The sequence below is a fragment of the Trichomycterus rosablanca genome, chromosome 2 (genome assembly GCF_030014385.1).
Source record: "Trichomycterus rosablanca isolate fTriRos1 chromosome 2, fTriRos1.hap1, whole genome shotgun sequence".
Lineage (NCBI taxonomy): Eukaryota > Metazoa > Chordata > Actinopteri > Siluriformes > Trichomycteridae > Trichomycterus > Trichomycterus rosablanca.
Window position 1 is genome coordinate 712,957 of NC_085989.1, and position 22,588 is coordinate 735,544.

The following is a 22,588-nucleotide window of genomic DNA, read 5'->3' on the forward strand; positions in this document are numbered from 1 at the left end:
TCTGGTACGTCATGTCATGATGCTTTGCTCTGATTCCAAGCACCCAGCAGCGAAAGAGGCAATAACGTGTTTAGCTACGTCGTCGTCGTCATGGCGTCCGTTTCTATCCGTCACTCGCCGCCCCGAATACGACCACCATCCCGCCGCGCACCGGTCCGCGCCACGTCCCGTTACCGACCTGTAAATGGAAAACTGACTCAGGCTGAAGATGCGATCTCTTGACATATGAAGCGACTCTTCGGTTAGCATTTCAAACAAGCGGTTTATTAGCGTGGCTCAAGCGCGGCGCTAGATCTCGGTCTGGATGCAGGCGTCGCGCGCCGGGCTGCCGGGCCGCCGCGCGTCGTCGTTATCGCGTTCCTCGGGGGAATCGTCGGGACGGGCCGAGTCGGGGCTCTCCGCGCCGTGAGGGACGGGCTGAGCGGCCGGCGGCGGGGCGGAGAGGTGGGCGTGGCCGTGAGCGGGGCAGTTCTCCAGCCGGTCGTTCTCCACCTCGGGGAGAGGGCTGATGGTGTTGGGGGGCCGGGAAGCGTCCAGGTCCGAGCAGCTGAACTCGCTGAAGTGGCTGCAGTGGGAGTCGGCGACGGAGGGCAGGCTGCCGCTCAGGGACGGAGAGTCGAACTCGCTGGAGTTGGTGCTGCGCTGCTCCAGCAGCTGCGCGTCCATGTCCTCGCGCGTCTCGTTGATCTTGGTGCCGCCCGCCTTCTTGCGCATCTTGCCTTTGCTCTTCTTGCCCGAGCCGTATTTGGCATCGTGGGGGCAGTTCGGGGGGCAGACGCCGCTGCCGCTGCCGCCGCCGACGCTGCCGCGCCCGCCGGTGCTGCCCTCCTCCATGCTGCTGCTCCCGCTGTGGTGCCGCAGCTTCCCCAGTTTGGACTCCACGTCCACCTGAACCTCCATACTGCTGCCCTCTCTGTTACACACACACACACAATCATCACCCGCTCATTTATTCATGTTATTAATCACGTTAAAGCTGCAGTACACAGATTAGGGCTCGGAAATGTGAAAGTGGCGCCGTTTTTCGGATGAGGACATCGTTAGGGTTTGATACCAACTCTCGGGACCCTGAACCAATCCTGATCCGGATAGGAAAATGGATCAGCACCGTGATTGTAATGAAGCATTTCTACCACAGGGGGCTCCAAATCCTCTACACTCACATAGTGCAGCTTTAACGCGTTCACGTTACACTTAACGTTGATTAATTATGGATAAAAAAGGCATTTTATTACACACTGGTGAAGCAAAAATATTAGGGACGCCGGTCTAACATGCTGTCAAGACATCTGACCTACAGTGCATAGTTGGGCCCTTGATTAGGGCCCTAAACCCTCTCAGCTTTAAGGTTGTTGAACAATAGCCGACCCTGTGCTCCAACCCTAGCTTCCAAAATAGCTGGGATATATAAAATACATACTTAGATGTACAGTAGATCATTTCACTGTATCGTAAACATACTGTACATATATACACATTATGTGGCCAAAAGTATTTGGACACCTGACACCTGTCATTTCAAAAACAAACAGTATGAAACTACAGTGAAGCTTCTCACAAGACTTAGAACTTGTGTGTGTGTGTGTGTGTGTGAATTTGTGCCCATTCAGACAGCATTTGTAGGGCTGTGCACTCATTGATCAGTCTGTGTTCCAGTTCATCCCAGAGCTGTTGAGTGCTCCGTGCAGGACGCCGGAGCTTTTCCTCAGGTCTTTATAGAGCTGGAACAGGCAAGGGCCTTCCCCAAACTGGTGCTCATTACACCTGGTAGCAACTGTTGTATAATCAATCAGTGTCCACATACTTCTGGTCCTAGTGTAGATCACGATTACAGTGTGTGTGTATATGAGGAGGTCGCGTGTTCTCACCTCTCCAGAGGCAGGTAGGCGTTGAGGATGGACCCGGCCATCGCTTTGGTGCTGGCGTTGTCACTGATTGTCCCCAGGCTGACCGTGCCGGACTCCCCGCTCAGGCTGCAGCGCTCCTTCTGAACGTCAGCCTGCACCTCCAACCTGATCGAACAGCAGAGGGCGCACACGTTCATTCATGACTACCTGTAATACCTGTACGTATCAACGTGTGGGGCTGTGCTCCAATGGGGCGCGGTTACACCCACAGGCTTGGTAAAAACCAGCACTGGTTGGCACGCTGGTTGGCACGCTCGCGTTAGGACTGAAAACACTGCAGCAAAAAAATAAAGGTTTTACAAATAGGCTTACTGTTTGATCGGGTTCTTCCGTTTGGTCACATGTACCGTTACCTCGTGGCTCGGACCGCGTTACCGTACCTGTTGAAGCAGTGGCCCACTGTGCTGCCCGACAGGCTGCCGGTCAGCGCCATGGTGCTGGCGTTCTCGCTCAGGTTGTCCCTCATGGCGCCGATTCTCTCCATGTGGCTCCCGCTGGCGCTCAGGCTGCCCGTCAGCCCCCCCACGCTGCCTCCGATGCTGGCGTTCTGCCTCGTCTCTGCCACCGATGTGCTGTCTGTAACCAAACCATCTCATTTTTATTATATAAGTGGTTTTCCAAATGAGGCAAAAGTTTACACACCCCTTTACACTGAACTCCAGCACTGGATCATCCTTTTGCGTCATATGAATTTGGATATATTTCATTCCCCTGTGCACTACTATCGAGGGTGTTGTACGGAGGACCAGACACTGCCTGGATAGCTCAAGCTGATGGTCAGGTGTCCACAAACTTTTGGGATTGAATTTAATGCCGTTTATCCAGCTTGGTGACCACACAGAAAAATACTGCCCCATTATCCAAACACCGCTTCAGATTATCCGGTACTGACTGAACCTTTCAGCACAATGTGTTTGTTCCTGGTACATCTAGTGCCTGAGCAGGAACATGAGGAAGAACATAGAGGAACACACTGAAGCTCTGACTGATCCACACAGACTAATCAGACCAGTGGAGAGAGATGACGTATCTGGTACAGTCACTGACTTTAGTGTGGGAAAGAAATATCAAAAAAACGTTGGGACAGTAAATGTAAAACAAAGAGAACGCAGTATTTTCCGTTTACATGGATTTATTTATGTTATGTTTTACGTAATCAGATATATTGATTATTGTAAATATGCACCAATTCCTAATTTAACGCCTGCAACACATCCCAAAAGAGTTGGGACACGGAAAAGCAATCCTACACAGTTGATGCTGTCATGACTGGGTATAGAAAGAGCATTAATGAGCGATGGATTTCACCACCTACAGTCCATAACATTATTAACAGATATATATTAAAAGAACTGCAGAGGTGTATATCTGTGCATATGGGCAAGTTCAACAAAACCTTGGTCTAAGGAAAGATAATGGGGGAGACGCCTTTATCCAAAGCGACTTACATTACTGCGACAGTGTGCTGTCTGAGCAATTGAGGGTTAAGGGCCTTGCTCAAGGGCCCAACAACAGCAACCTGGCAGTGGTGGGGCTTGAACCAGCGACCTTTCGATTTCTAGTCCAGTACCTTAACCACTAAGCTACACCCGCCCTAGTTCTTCAGTCTGATGGGATAAAAGCCTTTTGGGCAGAACAGCAAGCACCACGTCTGGTGAAAACAGGCACTGCAGATCACCTGACCGATATTATCCCTGCTGTGAAACATGATGGTGGCAGCATCGAGCTATGGGGTTACATCTCAGTAGAAGGAGCGTTTACATTTTCAGCATTTGGCGGACGCTTTTATCCAAATGGACTTACAGTACTGCGACAGTGTGCTGTCTGAGCAATTGAGGGCCCAACAACTTGCTTAAGGGCCCAACAGCAACCTGGCAGTGGTGGGGCTTGAACCAGCGACCTTCTGATTACCGATCCTAGTTGGCTGCCTGCGCAGACTGGATGCCAAACGTGAACGATGCGTACTACTCCTGTCCCAAGAGCTCTGTAATCGCAGACGATGGCTCTCACGGTGGTTCGATGCAGCCCTAGAGGCTTAGATGATTTTGTAACCGTGCCCATGCTGATTTATCTGATCTGAATGGTACATAGGTCGAAGCATAGTGTTCCTGTTGAAACTTTTAGGGTTTATATTTTCAGTTCGGACTAAATCAAGTACAATCGGGCGTCCACTTACTTGTGACCCCAGCGTATTAGCCGTGTGAGCCGACGGCACTGTTGGCACTCACCTGTCGCGGCCGCCCCGCTGCCCGCGTTCATGTCGTTCTCGTCGTCGAATTCGATCCGGACGCCTTTCCCATTTCCGGCGGAGACGCCACAACCTCCGCTGCGGCACAGAGAGATGGGCACTACGCCGTACACGTAGGCCAGCATGATGGGCACTCCGATACCTACACACACACACACACACACACACAGAGCTTTATAAACACGGGATGGACCGTAGTGACCCTTCTGGTCAGTGCAATTGGTGAAATGGGCGTGTCTTAAATCAGCAAACGTCACCGGATTTTACTCACCGACGGTGACGGCGGCTACGACCGGTGAGACGATGACGGACAACGTGACCCCGCCGGCGATCACCAGGTTCCTCTTGTGCTTGGAGATTTCCTTCCCCTCATAACGGCCGTGAATCTGAAGAGAAGGAGAAGCACTTCAGAAAACAAACGGCACCTAAACCCGGGCTGCTGGCTTACACTTCATAAAGGGGATTAACAGAAGTCATTCCAATGCTCAACACAACAGCGTCTGTTTAAACTCGAGAGGTTAAAAGTATGTGGACACTTTTTGCTATGCATTAACATCCAGTCTAGTCGTATCCAAGGGCAACCCTCGCTTCCTCTGCTGGCGCCCCCCAGGTCTGACCGAGGAGCACCGTAGATGGCTGTGCACTTTGCCCACTTCTTTTCACCTGCTAGATGGAGCGCGACCAACCGACCCTCGTGCAGGCGCCTCAACCAACCAGTAGGGGGAAGGGTCTCTACTCGACCACTGTCCCTCCCCCATACAGACGCAGCCAATCGTCACACTCGGATCTCGGCGGTGATGATGTGCCGACAGTTTGGGGAAGGCTCTTCCTTGCTTTGGCATTACTGCAGCCCCCCGTGCACCGAGTGAGCTTTATAAAGACATGGCTTGACCAGTTTGGTGTGAAGGAACTCCAGTGGCCTGCACAGAGCCCTGACAAATTCCAAACATTAGAGCAAACGGCTGATCGTGAACGACTCTTACGTGCACCGCGGTTCAGTTTTCCAGTGCAGACGTCAGCGGTTCTTCACCTCAGCGGACGTCAGAGCTTCAAACACTCCAGAATTGAATGAATCGAGGCCGTTTATTCCATTTAAAGCTCCTCACACACACACACACACAACTGTAGCCGAACGCCGTGAGAAAGGTCGTCCTTTCTTCTGTATTGTTGCTAATAAATTAGTTTTACTGACGCGCGTGTGCTGGAACATCCATCACATTACAGTAACGCACCGAACAGGACAGGGAAGGAGGTTCCACTGGGGTCGTAAACATCTACAATGGGGTCACCTGCTAAATCCGTCTGGTTGAAATGAGTTTGCATGGTGCTGCACGACACTCGCACAGAGACTCCACCAGTACTAATAATAGCACTGCTGACGTTCCTGCTCCGAGCTCAGCCCAGTCTAACCAGTAACAACTAATAATGGAAAAAGAAATCAAAGCGGAATGATATAATGAGGCAGAACAATGTGGAACGTCTGGATTTCCAGGAACCGGGCTGTGAGCGGGAAGCTAAAGAAACGGGTGACGGTTTTAGCCGCGCGGTAAATCAGACAGAATGTGGAGGAGCGAGTTTCTGCTTCTGCATTCACACGAGAGGCGGCAAAACCGCTTCTGTGCTGATGTGCTGTTGTTTCCTATGGAGTGTGGAAAACTCTCTACACTCACTGTCCATTTCATCAGCTCCACTTGGGTGGGTGGGGTGGGTGAATGTGTTATGTTCTTCTCTCCTGGTGCTGTGATGTAGCCGGTTCCCTTGCATCATGTGTAATCAGGCTTGTAATGATGACGATGGGCACATACACCCATCAGCCATAACATTAAAACCACCTCCTTGTTTCTACACTCACTGTCCATTTTATCAGCTCCACTTACCATATAGTTCTACAATTACTGACTGTAGTCCATCTGTTTCTCTACATGCTTTGTTACCCCCTTTCATGCCCCCACAGGACCCCCACAGAGCAGGTATTATTTAGGTGGTGGATGATTCTCAGCACTGCACTGACACTGACATGGTGGTGGTGTGTTAGTGTGTGTTGTGCTGGTATGAGTGGATCAGACACAGCAGTGCTGCTGGAGTTTTTAAACACCTCACGGTCACTGCTGGACTGAGAATCGACAGCGCCCCGTGAGCAGCGTCCTGTGTCCACTGATGAAGGTCTAGAAGATGAGCGACTCAAACAGCAGCAATAGATGAGCGATCGTCTCTGACTTTACATCTACAAGGTGGACCGACTAGGTAGGAGTGTGTAATAGAGTGGACGGTGAGTGGACACGGTGTTTAAACACTCCAGCAGCGCTGCTGTGTCTGATCCACTCATACCAGCACAACACACACTAACACACCACCACCATGTCAGTGTCACTGCAGTGCTGAGAATCATCCAACACCTAAATAATACCTGCTCTGTGGGGGTCCTGTGGGGGTCCACAAAGCATGTAGAGAAACAGATGGACTACAGTCAGTAATTGTAGAACTACATGGTAAGTGGAGCTGATAAAATGGACAGTGAGTGTAGAAACAAGGAGGTGGTTTTAATGTTATGGCTGATGGGTGTATGTGCCCATCGTCATCATTACAAGCCTGATTACACATGATGCAAGGGAACCGGCTACATCACAGCACCAGGAGAGAAGAACATAGCACATTCACCCACCCCGCTCCCAAAATAAACAAACAAACACACATCACGTACCTTTCTGCCCACGTACACAGGAATTCCGATGATCATAGCTGGAATGGCAATGCCAGCAATCAAGGCGATGCCGATGGGAGCGCCAACCAGCGTGCCCAGCTGCCAGAGAATCTTCTTCTTCCGGCTCCAGGGCTTCTTACCCCAGAATGTGCACCCTGAAGGGCTGGAGGGGGGGAATAGAAGTGCACTTTAACTTTTAATAACATGCTGCCGAGTTCTCCAGTCACCAGATCTGAATCCGGTAGATCCGGGAGATCACCTTCAGGGCGTGGTAGAAGGGGAGACGGACGCGCTCACCTCAAGTAGTGAAGGTCGGAGATCTCCTTCATGCAGAGCCAGCAGAACTCGCAGCCGCACACGGCGCAGGTCATGTGATTACAGCTCCCGTCGTTCATCTTGATGATGTAAGCGGCGCAGCGGGGACACGGCTTGATATCGTCTGCTGAGAACACGGTCAGGTGATCATTAGGGGTCATTAAGGGTCGCACACACACGGTCATATCCGTATCCCGGTGAGCCTGACGGAGCGTTGGCCACAGACACGGGTAGTAGCCGACCGCTTCTTTTCACCTGTACAATACAATGTGGGTTCACCATCTGTGTGCGGCGCCTCGACCAGCCAGCAGAGGCCGCCAGCACCAATCATGAGGAATCCCTTCCATCCCTAATCATTCAGGGGACTGGATTATTAATTGGAAGGTTTGTTTGTTTGTTTGTTTATTGGTTTAACGCCATGTCAACACATTGCTTACGTTAATGGCAGGACCGTTCAGTCTTTTCTTTATTATTTATACATACATACATATATACAGTATATATATATATTAGGGATGCAATGATGCACCACAATACAGCTAATAACCGATTCAAATCGATTTGACATGTAAAACGCATCGATATTCACTTTAAACAGCAGAGGGCGCTGACGCTATTCACCTCGCCTGGTTTACGGCACTGGCGCTACACGCCTGGTTGCCAAATTCGGGGATTTTCAGCTAAATTAGGCTTGATTCAAAATTGTTTTGCATAGTTTGCACCTACCTCAGAAATAAAAGGGCATCATTATTTAGATAAATAAAAGATAAGCACAAATACAGGATTTTATTTTCTTTTTTAAGAGAAATAATAAAAGGAAACTTCGTCATAAACTTTGTCTTCAATTTCAGTTTAAAAAAATAGGGAAAAAATCGTATCATGAACCCAGTATCGTGAATTGCATCGCATCGTGGGTAGAGTGTATCGTTACATCCCTAATATATATATAGATAAATATATAAATATCATATTATGGTCTTTCTGGTTTGGTTTTTGTTTTGTCTGTCTTCATATGTGTGCTTTCTAATCGGAACGTGGCAGGTTCGAGTCCCGCTACAGCCTAGCTGACACCGAGCAAGGCCCCTAACCTTAACTGTTGTCGTAACACCTTAAAGCTAAACATCGTGTTTGGGTTCGAGACGTGCATCCAATCAGGACACAGCTCGGTCAGCTCCGGCACGCCCATCAGGTGTAACGTGGCGCTGTGAGCGGCGATTACCCGTGGCGCCGCTCTCCTGGCTGTAGCTGAGCGAGGAGGATCTGAAGGGTCTCAGTCGGAGGCTCTGCGCCCTCTGCTGCCGGGCGGCGTCGCAGGTCTGGTTGGGGTGCCACAGCTGTTTACAGTGGTAGCAGAACTCCGTGTCGCATCCTTCGCGGCTGCACGTGATCTTCGGACAGCTGGCGCAGCCGAACGCTATGACCGCGTACCTGCAACGTTCAGAACACATACAACCAGTCAGAGGGATTTCATTAATGCTACAAAATAAATAAGAGTTCATTAACCTGGTCATGAGGTCACATTAACGGGTCATGGTACCACTCAGTTTGGCTCTGCTGGGACCCTAAACAAAGCCTGTAAAACCCCAGTGGCTAAACGTAAATACACTCCAACCCCAAAGTTAGCGCCCGACTGGACTGCAGTTTCCACCCCAATGTCAGCATTGCATACGGAGAGCCACACTATGCAACAGCAGGGGGCGCAAACGTACACAGACAACAAAACCCCGTCAACCTTCCTCCCTCCCTTCCTCAGGCACGGCCAACTGTGCGTGTCTGAACGCCCGGACAGGACGACAGCACCGCCTGGGATTCTAACTGAAGAGCTGAGGACTTTAAACCGATGCTCAGGTGGAGAAGCATTCTGGGTCTTAGCAGTGCGTCCAGAGGCGTGTGGGAAGTTGGTTACATCCAAGTCTAGACAATGCAATCCCCCCCCGCCCCCCCTTTGCCCCCAAACTGATGTATAACAACATTCCAATATCATGAAGAGCGGAACCATGAGAAGCGTGCGGCATTAATAATAAAAATATAGAAGAGTAGAAGTGGAGGACCTGGCGCCCATGACGTGCTTCAGCTGTCGTCGTTTTATCACAACTTTACTGAGTCTATTTATAATCACTCACACATACAGGGGGATTCTGGTGTGTGTGTGTGTGTGTGTGTGTGTGTGTGTGTGTGTGTGTGTGTGTGTGTGTGTGTCCTGTCTGCATGGTTTACATGCTTCGGTTACGAACTGCCCACCCCACCGGGCAGCAGCTTGTGGGCGTCGCTCAGTCCAGTTTATCAGCTCAGATCTACTCTCACCCTTAGCCACTTCCCTCGCTGCCACTTATATACTCGCTGCCACCCTCAGCCACTCCCTCGCTGCCACTAATTCGCCGCCACACTTGGCCCCTTGCTTGCTGCCACTCATTAAGTCACTAGCTGGCTGCCACTGGCTTGCTGCCACACCCTACCTTTTAACTACTGGTATGTTTTTGGGAGATAAGGGTAAAAGCGGGTCTGTGGTCCCTTGCTGCCACTTATTAACCCTGCTGCCACCCTTATCCACTCCCTCGCTGCCACTTATTAACTCACTGCCACCCTCAGCCATTCCCCTGCTGCCACTTATTAACTCACTGCCACCCTCAGCCACTCCCTCACTGCCACTTATTAACTCGCTGCCACCCTCAGCCACTCCCTCACTGCCACTTATTAACTCGCTGCCACCCTCAGCCACTCCCTCACTGCCACTTATTAACTCGCTGCCACCCTCAGCCACTCCCTCACTGCCACTTATTAACTCACTGCCACCCTCAGCCACTCCCTCGCTGCCACTTATTAACTCACTGCCACCCTCAGCCACTCCCTCACTGCCACTTATTAACTCGCTGCCACCCTCAGCCACTCCCTCACTGCCACTTATTAACTCACTGCCACCCTCAGCCACTCCCTCGCTGCCACTTATTAACTCACTGCCACCCTCAGCCACTCCCTCACTGCCACTTATTAACTCGCTGCCACCCTCAGCCACTCCCTCACTGCCACTTATTAACTCGCTGCCACCCTCAGCCACTCCCTCACTGCCACTTATTAACTCACTGCCACCCTCAGCCACTCCCTCACTGCCACTTATTAACTCGCTGCCACCCTCAGCCACTCCCTCACTGCCACTTATTAACTCACTGCCACCCTCAGCCACTCCCTCACTGCCACTTATTAACTCGCTGCCACCCTCAGCCACTCCCTCGCTGCCACTTATTAACTCACTGCCACCCTCAGCCACTCCCTCACTGCCACTTATTAACTCGCTGCCACCCTCAGCCACTCCCTCACTGCCACTTATTAACTCGCTGCCACCCTCAGCCACTCCCTCACTGCCACTTATTAACTCGCTGCCACCCTCAGCCACTCCCTCGCTGCCACTTATTAACTCGCTGCCACCCTCAGCCACTCCCTCACTGCCACTTATTAACTCGCTGCCACCCTCAGCCACTCCCTCGCTGCCACTTATTAACTCACTGCCACCCTCAGCCACTCCCTCACTGCCACTTATTAACTCGCTGCCACCCTCAGCCACTCCCTCACTGCCACTTATTAACTCGCTGCCACCCTCAGCCACTCCCTCACTGCCACTTATTAACTCACTGCCACCCTCAGCCACTCCCTCGCTGCCACTTATTAACTCGCTGCCACCCTCAGCCACTCCCTCGCTGCCACTTATTAACTCACTGCCACCCTCAGCCACACTCTCGCTGCCACTAATTCGCCGCCACACTTGGCCCCTTCCTGGCTGCCACTGGCTTGCTGCCACACCCTACCTTTTAACTACTGGTATGTTTTTGGGAGATAAGGGTAAAAGCGGGTCCGTGAACCACAAGGCTCTATACTAGGTACTCTCCGCGTTTGTTCCTTACCCGCAGTCCGGGGCGGGGCACCAGCGGCAGTCGGGGTCAGAAGCGAGCCAGCGCCTCAGCATGAACTCCTCGTACTTCTCCATGAGGGCGCGGTCGCCGAGGATCATGCGGATGTCGTGGGGGTTGAAGCGCTCCGAGCACTCGGGGCAGCTGATGTTGACGCGGCTCTCGGAGATCTCGATGCGCAGGTACTGCCTCAGACAGTCGGCGCACGAGCGATGGTGGCACGTCATGATGTCGGGGAAGCGGTCGCGCGTGTGCCGGAGCAGGCAGAGCGGGCACTCCAGGAACTCCGAGGAAGCGGAGGAGGCGGAGGAGGAGGTCGAGGTGGAAGCCACTTCCTGCTGCTGCTGCTGCTGCTGCTGCATTTCCGACTGGACGACGCTCTCGATGCTAGCGATGCCGTCCACGCCCCCCGTCGACGAGCGGGACTTGCGGGACTTGGGGTCCGGGCGGCGCCTCCGGAACAGCGAGCGCAGGGAGATGCCCCTCTTTTTCGGGGTCTTTCTGACGGAGGAGGAGGAGGAGGGGGGGAGGTCCCGCTCCGGGTCCTGGGTCTGATGGTTCAGGTTCATCTCTGCGTACGGAACCCTGGAGGTGGGAGAGGAGGACGAGGAGGTGGAGGAGGACGAGGGCGAGGAGGGGGAGGGAGGAGGGGACGGGGTATTCAGAGGAGAGGGCAGGGTGTCAAGACATGGCGGCGAGGCGACCAGGACTGGATCTTGGAACCGGGCAACTCGTCTCTGCCTGGAGTCGCTGGGCTGGACCTCTCCTGGATCTGAGGAACACAGAACAGCACAGTGAATCACATGCAGTGAACCGGTGAATCATTTAGACTGAATCATTGGTTTCCTGTGAATCATCACTGAATCGTCACTGAATCACTACCAACTCGCTCTGAATCACCACGGAATTCAATTCCGAGTCATGACTGACTCACTCCGAATCATCTCCAGCACTTCTAAACTGTAGCAACTCTCTCAGTCCACCTTAAATGATTACAAGCTCTCTGAATCATTCAGGAATCATTATCAGCTCTGAGAATCATATCAGGCTCTCTGAATCATTCAGGAATCATCATCAGCTCTAAGAATCATATCAGGCTCTCTGAATCACTCAGGAATCATTATCAGCTCTGAGAATCATATCAGGCTCTCTGAATCACTCAGGAATCATTATCAGCTCTGAGAATCATATCAAGCTCTCTGAATCACTCAGGAATCATTATCAGCTCTGAGAATCATATCAGACTTTCTGAATCATTATTAGCTCTAAGAATCACATCAGGCTCACTGAATCACTCAGGAATCATCATCAGCTCTAAGAATCATATCAGACTTTCTGAATCATTATTAGCTCTGAGAATCATATCAGGCTTACTGAATCATTCAGGAATCATTACCAGCTCTGAGAATCATATCATGCTAACTGAATCATCATCAGTGCTGAGAATCATATCAGGCTCTCTGAATCACTCAGGAATCATTACCAGCTCTGAGAATCATATCATGCTCTCTGAATCACTTTCCTTGCTGAATCACTACAGCCCTATATGAATCCTGATCCATGCCTGCCGGATCGTGACGCTGTTTAAAGCTTGGGTGTCAGAACAGCACCGAGGCTGGATTACGTGGATTTAGGACGTCCTTCACATCAACCGAGGTCCACGTGGCAGCAGTCGGACCCCCCCTGCAGTTTGATTCCATGTAAATTCGATGTAAATTTTTTGGGGGGTGAAAAACTGACTCGATATGCAAATGTAACACAGGCAAATTTTAGGCACGGATTCAGCGCAGCCAAAAGTGAATCCGGCGTTCACGCTCTACCGAACACGACGCCAACGTGACCTTCTAGAGCTCTGGGTGAAGGTGCACGTGGTGGAATCTCAGCTTCACTGAATACGAGGAGATCTACAGGAACCGGTCACGGTCTGTGTGTCGGCGCCCGAGCATCAAACTCTGCTAATGATTCACCGAGGGAGTCTGTCAGCGTGTCTGTATCACGAGTGACGGGAGGAACGTAAACAAGCCAGGTTCACTATCCAGCGTCATGTGCCGCCTTCACCTCGTTTCACTGATTTAATCACTCGAGTAAAAAGACGTGACGTGAAGAACCTCGCGGCGTTCGCTTCCGTAATCGTTCCCGCTTCAGTGTTTATAATTCAGCCAGAAGCTGATTGGACGCTGGTCCATCACTCCATCTGCTTTGACTGTCGTTTAAATAAATACGGATCATAATCGCGACACGAGGAACGCTCACGCGGTGCTTTCCGAGCGGTCCGAGGGACTCGGTCCAGGAAAACTGCACCAGCACTGTAATGAAACGCAGTGCGCCGCCGCCGCTCTCACACTCCCAACATTCCACAACATTCCTGAGGAGGGAAATTCCGCCGGCCGGACCAAAACGTTTGGCTTTAACACTCAGGAACACGAATCAACAAACTGACTGATAACAGGGCGAAGTACAGTTTTATAATCCGGACCAAGGTCAGAACCACGACCTCAGATCCCAGAGCTCAGCTCAGAGCTGCATTAGATTCAGTGCTTAAGAAACACAATCACAGAAATGATTCGTTCGTTTTGGTTTTTAATAAATGACATTTTTGCATTTTTCCTTTTTAGCTTCGAATCAGGTCGTATCCAATTCCCCAGCCACTGCAATCACCAGCTGCCAAGCCACACAGAGCAGTATCGCCCTAATATCCAAGAATCTACCAAGTCTCGTGCGGGTGCTTCGACCGGCCAGCAGAGGGCGCAACTGCAGCAGCAGCACAGAGGAGCCCGGTCAGCCATTCCGCCCCTCAGACACAGCTGTCTGGTCCGGTCGATAACGCCACCGAGATTCAAACTCAAAAAATAGACTGTAGTATGTAGATTTGATACGGGCGCTATCGTCACACCCACACCGACCGGCTTCATACAGACACACAGATCTGCTTCATACACAGACACACGAACCGTCCAGCTTCATACACAGACACACAGATCGGCTTCATACACAGACACACAGACCGTCCAGCTTCATACACAGACACACAGATCTGCTTCATACACAGACACACAGATCTGCTTCATACACAGACACACAGATCTGCTTCATACACAGACACACAGATCTGCTTCATACACAGACACACGAACCGTCCAGCTTCATACACAGACACACAGATCTGCTTCATACACACACGAACCGTCCAGCTTCATACACAGACACACAGATCTGCTTCATACACACACGAACCGTCCAGCTTCATACACAGACACACGAACCGTCCAGCTTCATACACTGAACAGCTTCATACACAGATACGCCTACCGACCGGCTTCATACACAGACACACGAACCGTCCAGCTTCATACACAGACACACAGATCTGCTTCATACACAGACACACAGATCTGCTTCATACACAGACACATAGATCTGCTTCATACACAGACACATAGATCTGCTTCATACACAGACACACGAACGGACCGGCTTCATACACAGACATGCCGATCAACCGGCTTTATAAACTGACCAGCTTTATACACCGGCCGTCTTCTTACCGACATGCCAACCGACCGGCTTTATACACAGACCGACTGGCTTCAGATTTTACTGGGTATTGTTCTGAGTTCAAATCAACCTTTAGCACTAAAACATGACTTTAAATAACATCAATAATCCAATCAACAACGTCTTTGTTATCAGTTAATCCTTGACGGCCTTAATAAAGTCTACAAAGCTTCTTCTCATGAACATCATTCCTAGTGGTTTAAGTGTTTGGTTTGCACCGTTCAACTCCAGCGTGAGGAAACATCCAACAGTTTCACTCTCACGTGTTTCTGATTCTGGTTCTCTGTCTCTGTCTGGAACGTTTACTGGTGTTAATGAGCTGAAACTCAAACTGCACTTCTGTTTCTCTCAACACACACACACACACACACACACACACACACACACACACACACACACACGGAAATAAAAGCTACAATCGAAAAAGTCAGACTGAGGCTTACTGGGGGAGAAAAGAGAGAAGTTGTGACACATCACGCCACCACAAGGAGAGACGTGTGATTCCTGTAACTGTCATGAGTTCAATTAAACAAAAAAACATCACACACACACACACACACACACACACACACACACGAGGCATCTTATATCAATTGAGTCCAACGATCTAATACTACATGCAAACCTAACCGTGTGGAAAGACCGAGCTCTCGAGTTCGAATCTCTGCTGTAGCTGTGTCTGAGGGGGGAAGGTTGTCGGGGTTCCTTCTTATCTCTGCTGCACACGTGACCTCTGCTGGCTGATCGAGGCGTTGCACAAGGGGTGGATGATTTACAGGGTATAGTGTGACTCTCCGTGAGAATATCACAATCATATACAGACTCTGGATCAGATACTGCCTGCATGTTTGGGGGGGTAGGGTTGGGTGATAGCATGTGTGTCTTTAAGTTCCAACACGCCGTCCGGCTTCATACACTGACCGGCTTAATACAGACACGCCGACTGACCGGCTTCATACACTTACCGGCCTCATACAGACACGCCGACTGACCGGCTTCATACACTTACTGGCTTTATACAGACACGCCGTCCGGCTTCATACACTGACCGGCCTCATACTGACACGCTGACCGACCGGCTTCATACCGAAACACTGCCCGGCTTCATACAGACACGCCGTCTGGCTGCATACACTGACCGGCCTCATACTGACACGCTGACCGACCGGCTTCATACCGAAACACTGCCCGGCTTCATACAGACACGCCGTCTGGCTGCATACACTGACCGGCTTCATACCGAAACACTGACCGGCTTCATACAGACACGCCGTCTGGCTGCATACACTGACCGGCTTCATACCGAAACACTGACCAGCTTCATACCGAAACACTGACCGGCTTCATACCGAAACACTGACCAGCTTCATACCGAAACACTGACCGGCTTCATACAGACACGCCGTCTGGCTGCATACACTGACCGGCTTCATACCGAAACACTGACCGGCTTCATACAGACACGCCGTCTGGCTGCATACACTGACCGGCTTCATACCGAAACACTGACCGGCTTCATACCGAAACACTGCCCGGCTTCATACCGAAACACTGACCGGCTTCATACCGAAACACTGACCGGCTTCATACAGACACGCCGTCTGGCTGCATACACTGACCGGCTTCATACCGAAACACTGACCGGCTTCATACAGACACGCCGTCTGGCTGCATACACTGACCGGCTTCATACCGAAACACTGACCGGCTTCATACCGAAACACTGACCGGCTTCATACCGAAACTCCGACCTGAAATGACTAGATTGCTAGAATATGGGGAGAACTACCCAACCCCCTAGCGTTTAACTAGTTGGACAGAACAGCGTGATTGTTTGGTGGTTAAACGTGAGTGAGTGAGCGGGTGGGCGAGTGAGTGAGTGAGCGGGTGCTGGTTTCTCAGGAAGGGCGGCGCTCTCTTTGAACTCAGGTGCTCATTATATAACCTGCTCTATTATAGACATAATGATTAATGATTAAACCACAGTGTTCCCATAGAACACCACACACACACCCCACACACACACACCTCTGTGATTTTAACTGCTTGTGGAAAGTGTGTGTGTGTGTGTGTGTGTGTGAGACAGGATTTCTGTACTGAGCTTATTAAAGGAATTTCCTGCTGCATTCGAAGTACAGGGACAGATTTCCTTACTGCAACAGATTCAGCACAAAACACACACACACCCCAACACACACACACACCGACACACACACACACACCGACACACACACACACACACCCCAACACACACACACACAAAGTAAATAAAGAAAAACCTGAGGTGTACAAGGATACACTTCGATATGATGCAGCACAGTTTAGAACGCTGTGGTTTGACTGCAAACGTCCGGTCAGGTTGAACGTTTACTGGGAATCATGGGGGATTCCTCCACATGGTACAGTCGCCTCAACATCAGACTCTGCACAAATATCTAACTTAACACTCCCGATACTGATCTACAGCTCAAGTCTCAGCTCGGGCATCTAATGCCTAGTTCATAGGTGACGCAGAACAAGTTTCACGACGGTAACGCTTGAAACGCTCGAAGTTTTGGTGCCTCCATGAACTGAACTACAACACTTCTAAGATCCTTCTCTAAGATTACTTGTAGTCTGAATCGCAGTGGATCGGCCGTTTTGGACACACCGCTCTACACCGCTTCATTCAGGCTCAACAGTTTCGCTTCTGTGGTGGGATCTGGTTGCGTCAGCGCGTCTGCCCGGCGTTCATTCACCACGCGCTAATCCGATCTGAGCTTCGTGGATGTGAATGAAAGTAGATTAGTCCATCGGTCAGACCGGGTTCATTCACCTGAACTCCAGCCAGAGTTTGCTGAGCGTTTAGCTCTCGGCCCCCGGTTCTAACACGGAGAACGTTCAACTTTACACCGCACGTTCAGTTTGGCAGCGCTGACTTTGATCTGGACCAAGACCAGGACGGGACTGAAAACTGATCGGAGGAGGACGAGTGCTGAAATGCCGAACGTGAAACTCATCTGGAGGATTAAACAACCGTCGGTTTGTTTCCTGCCGAGGGCGCTCAGACGAATAATAACACAATAATAACAACCTGAGCGTCGGTACACGCCTACTGTCCGGCAAAGCTTTCAAACTTAAATAAATCTGGATGGAGGGGTCAGGGGTGCAGCTGCCGTCTGACTCTATTTAGAACAAGCAGGAAGAACCAGAGATGAATGACATGTGGGGTAGGAAAATGCGTACGTAATTATGATCTGCGATATTAAAAGCAAAATCAATAATGATTGATCTGTTTTACTTGTTTGAAGGATTTGATTGGCTGAGGTTCAAGCTGAAGAGACGAACTCGGTGCAGGGAAGCCTGAAACATGGAGGGGTCGTCCCAAAATGACCACATCTACGGTACTATAAAAAGCCAGGAGGGTTTGGCGTCCTTCGTACCGGACCGGTGGCTGATTGAAGCAGTATTTCTCTGGATGGGTTTTTATTTCCATACAGACAATAAATGAACGCTTTACATTCTGGAAGCCTGGAAGTTTTGGTTACCACCATCAGGCTGGTCTGATTTTTAAAACAGTAGAAAGACGCAGGGATGGACGAACACGACGGTCCACACTGGGTCTGTATTTGTGTGTCGCACGGTGGCAGTAACTTCTAATCAAAAGCGAGACGAACTGAACGAGACTCACAACGTTTTATTCATCGTATTTAATGTTTATTAGGGATGCGACACGCTGCATGTGAACGTGACCCCTCGGAACGGCCTCATTCACACAGGTGAAAGCAGGTGAAGATCGTAAAAGGGAGGAAACGAAGCGCATCGATCACCGCTGACAAAAATAGAACGATTGTAATCATTACCGATGTTAGTCACAGACTGGTGTGATATAAACACGCCGGCCCTGCTGGGTGCCATAAACTTAGCAATTATTTACAGGAGGCTGGAGAGGACCGAGCGTTTAAAAACACAGAGTACACGTGCACTACAGAGCCGAAAGTATAAAGTCGCCCGACCATCACCTGGCTGGACATCCTATTCCAACACTCCTCAGACGGCTTTTCACTATATTATGCTCGTTCACTCGGACCTGACGTTCCTGACGTTCTTCATCCCAGCAGGGTTGAGGTCAAAACTTTGTACAGACCGCTGCACTTCCTCCACAACAAACTTATCAAGCCGGGTCCTTATGGACGGGACTTTGTGCACGAGCCTTGCTTAAAATTATTTTATACACCTGAACTCAACAGCTAAAAGGGGTGTTCACATACTTCTGGCAACTTATGCCTGGTTCACACTACACGATTTTTGCCCTGATTTTCGCTCGGCGGCCGGTCGGCGCTAGATTCGCCGGCTCGGGAGCGACTCGGCGTTCGCTCGGCGATCGAAACTCGGCTCTCAATCGTTATGTGTGAACTGCTCAACGACTCGATCCGAGCGGCTCGACCGAACGACTGAAGCGAGATTTCTAGCTTGTCAAATATCTGGATCCGAGTTGCCCGACTGGCAGTGAGTGCGGTGTCGAACAGCCAATAACAACGCAAGATACGGTGCGAGGGGAAACGCAGGGATATAGTTTATATCAGAATACATCAGCGCACACAAGTTTTACAGTATTTCTGACCTGATCGTTCTCTACAAAACATAATTTATTAACCTCCAACTCACTATAGAACAATCTGTGCTGCTCGCGTAGCCAAATCCACTCAGATTTATTTATTTTTCCTCTTTGATTTTACGCTGCACATCAGCGCACAAACTTTGATCGCTCGCTACTTGTTGACGTGTATTTTGGACGTGGTGTGATTAAACCCCTCGTCACTTCTCACGTGTGTTTTCGTGACAGAACGTAGTTTGGGAGAGCAGAGAAGCTCGCCTGAGATTCCAGTTGGTGATAGATGGTGTCGTGTGAAACCCCCCATCACCCATCAGTCGTGTAGTGTGAAAGCCACGCCGACTTAACAGACTCCAGATTACAAGAGATTAGTGCGTTTGTCATGCATTGTGCGTTTTAACATCTAAATAAAGCACATTTTATTTATTTATTAACTTATTTATTTAAATACCCACTTTATTCAAGCAGATCCAACCTGAGTTTACTCACCACCCAGTCATAACAATTAAAAAGAAATCAGCAAATTTGTGCTTCCAAATAAACACGATGATTAATATGAAGAGGAAAGCAGATGCATTTCTGGCTGATTTATTCTGCTCGGTTTCTGTATTGTTCATTAGGATGACGTTGCAGTTCCACAGAAGAGGAAATGAACACACACTGTAAAATCCCACACACACACACACTCACACACACACACACACACACACACACACACACACACACACACACACACACACACACACACACACACACACACACACACACACACACACACACACACACACACACACACCGAGTAAACTGAAAGTGCAAGAAAAAAACTGATGTAATGTTTCCAATCAAATCCCAGATGACTTGATGAGCTCCGTGTAAAAACGTCGTACACAATTCGAACCATGACGGGAACAACAGGTCGTCCGATTGTGCCTGATGTCTCACGAGTCTGGAGAAACGTCTGATGTGTTTTGGTTTATTGAACGTACGTAGGAAAAGAGAAACCACCCAAGTGTTTCTCACCTTGACCTGAATAAAACACCAAATTCCTGTCATCATCATCAATTATTATTACCGTAATTACAGGGTTATAGTTTGTGTTCATTTACAGGAACTCAAACCCTCCTGATCAGGACAGCTGCCAACTAAAACCTAAGAAAAAGCCGAGACTTTTTACTGATATCCATAAATAAATAAAGATTAATCAAGATCTCTTCGGTTGATTAGAGTGATGATTAGACGTATGATGATTCTGTACAATCTACAATCAGAAATCTTTACCTGGATGAATGTAGACGAACCGGGTTTGTCATCTGAGCTTTAATTGTCTGCAATTGTGCCAGTAATTTTATCAGTAAAAAAATGTATTTACACCTAAACATGTTGTACAATTCTAAAAATGTCATCATACATTATAAAACACTTATAGAAAGTTTGCAGGACTGATTAATAATCTGAAATGAATATTTAGGAGTTTAGTAAAGCAGGTTTATTATAGCTAAAACTGGTTACAGGTACAAACGAGTGGGATTTCAGTTTAGAATCTTTATTCACAATTCAGCAATCAGTTTAAAGCTGTGAATTATGAACATGTTTTGTCTTAATCTGATATACAAGTAAAAACAAAAATCAGTGATTTATAATATAAAATATAAACTTATTGTAGAAGTGTCAGATTATATGATTGAAATTGAGTAACACAGCCAAATAAAAGTAGTTAAGAAGTCTACATGACGATTTTAGGATTATACTGTGACTGTGAAATTCATAAAAAAAGAAAAAGTAAAAGATCTATATTTTTATTTCCTTTAATTCTATTGAAATGAAATTAACTTGTGAGGACAAACAGATAAAACGGCTCATTCACCCTAAGATGAACCACTACACTTAATACAGCCGTAATTAGAACTTCCTAAACATGTTCTATTTTGACAGATGTACTTTTATAGGTCTCTGGAGTATTAAAAATATTTAAAAAATGCATAATCACAGTGACCAAAATAATATGAGGAGTTACATTAGCATTAGCACAAAACCGGTCACTGGTTTTATTAAATTCACAATTATAACAATATGAAGGTTACAAGTATGACATTAGGAAGTCTTATTTAATATTATTGCGCGAGTTTGACTTAGTACTTCGTGTCTAAAATGTTAAAATGTTGTTCAAATAATCGACGAGAGTCTGCATGCTAGCGCTTTAAGCTTTAGCTCGACTGGCTAGCCCGACGGCTAAAAGCGTTAGCATGTAGACTAACGTCGATCATGTTGTTAACTCTCGTGTTTAAATAAAATAATCTCACCTCTCGCTTCAGCTCCGTAGCAGCATTTCATTCCCTTAGCTCGGTAAAAACCGCCGACTGTCCGAATTAAAGTCGAAATCGAGAATGTTTTCAGTTCTCGGTCGGTTAAAAACTTACGGCCGACCCGACAACTCCCTGTCCGCGGGGTGCGTCTCAAATCAGCGGCTCCACTGCGCACTCGCTCCCCACCTAGTGCACTACAAAGCGAGCCGTTAGTGACGTCACAGAGATGAGTAACGCGACATTCAAATGTAGACTTAAAAAAGTGACATTTATCGCCGTTTCGGGGGTATTTCCGTGTATTAGTGACAGATCTGACAGAAATGTGCATATGATGGATATTTTGGACCCGAAAAGTTTCCCCCTTCACCCCGAACGAGTTTCGAAAGTTGTCTTCTGTTTGCACATTCCTGCTTGTCTGGGCCAGCCAGCACGTCTGGAGCTGAGAGGGGCTGAATGCATTACTCAGGGGTTACAGTGGCTGCTTGGCAGAGCCTGGATTCAAACTCCCAACCTCCTGATTGATAGCCCAGAGCCCTAAACACTGAGCTGCCGCTGCCCTGGACACACTTGACAACAGCCGAGTGTTACAGATCGACACAAAAACAGCACTGCTAGTGTTTCAAACCAGTGTTGAACAATGCAGAGCTTTACTGTTTCTATATATATACAGTATATATGTAAACAAGTCACCTCAACAGCCTTGAGACTAACTGGTAGAGCAGCTTGTTTGTTTACACAACCATTAAATGTTACATTGCAGCCTGATCGAATTAAAACCGTCTTTTTCTCAAACAAAACATGTTTACACTTAGTTTGTTTATTAGGATTTTAACGTCATGTTTTACACGCTTTGGTTACATTCATGACAGGAACGGTAGTTAATCATTACACAAGATTAATCAGTTCACAAGGTTATATCGAACAGTCATGGACAATTTTGTGTCTCCAGTTCACCTCACTTGCACGTCTTTGGACTGTGGGAGGAAACCGGAACGCCCGGAGGAAACCCACGCGGACACGGGGAGAACACGCAAACTCCACACAGAAACCAGGACCTTCTTGC

At 49.0% G+C, this 22,588-nt stretch overlaps 1 protein-coding gene across 2 annotated transcripts; it reads right to left on the reverse strand.

The window, feature by feature from the left end:
- Nucleotides 1-242: 242 nt before the first annotated feature.
- Nucleotides 243-21,677, reverse strand: rnf19a (ring finger protein 19A, RBR E3 ubiquitin protein ligase). Of its 2 annotated transcripts, none has more exons than XM_063009273.1 (10): nt 21,523-21,677; nt 11,068-11,845; nt 8,391-8,599; nt 7,154-7,295; nt 6,857-7,019; nt 4,427-4,541; nt 4,136-4,297; nt 2,288-2,483; nt 1,869-2,012; nt 243-913 (listed from the first exon to the last, which is right to left on the reverse strand). In XM_063009273.1, exons 1-10 carry the CDS (start codon nt 21,551-21,553, stop codon nt 289-291), a joined length of 2,565 nt encoding a protein of 854 aa, XP_062865343.1. In that variant the 5' UTR covers nt 21,554-21,677; the 3' UTR covers nt 243-288. The 2 variants fall into 2 exon arrangements, with proteins under 2 accessions (XP_062865343.1, XP_062865342.1); XM_063009272.1 differs by having other exon boundaries at nt 7,154-7,298.
- Between the last annotated feature and the right edge of the window lie 911 nt (nt 21,678-22,588).

Excerpts from the sequence above, each read along its gene's own strand:
- rnf19a (XM_063009272.1), bottom strand. The coding sequence starts at position 21,553 with ATGAAATGCTGCTACGGAGCTGAAGCGAGAG. Across the intron at positions 4,542-6,856 it reads CTGTGTACGTGGGCAGAAAG|ATTCACGGCCGTTATGAGGG; the intron begins GTACGTGATGTG and ends CCTTCTCTTCAG. Across the intron at positions 2,484-4,135 it reads CAGCGGGGCGGCCGCGACAG|ACAGCACATCGGTGGCAGAG; the intron begins GTGAGTGCCAAC and ends GTTTGGTTACAG.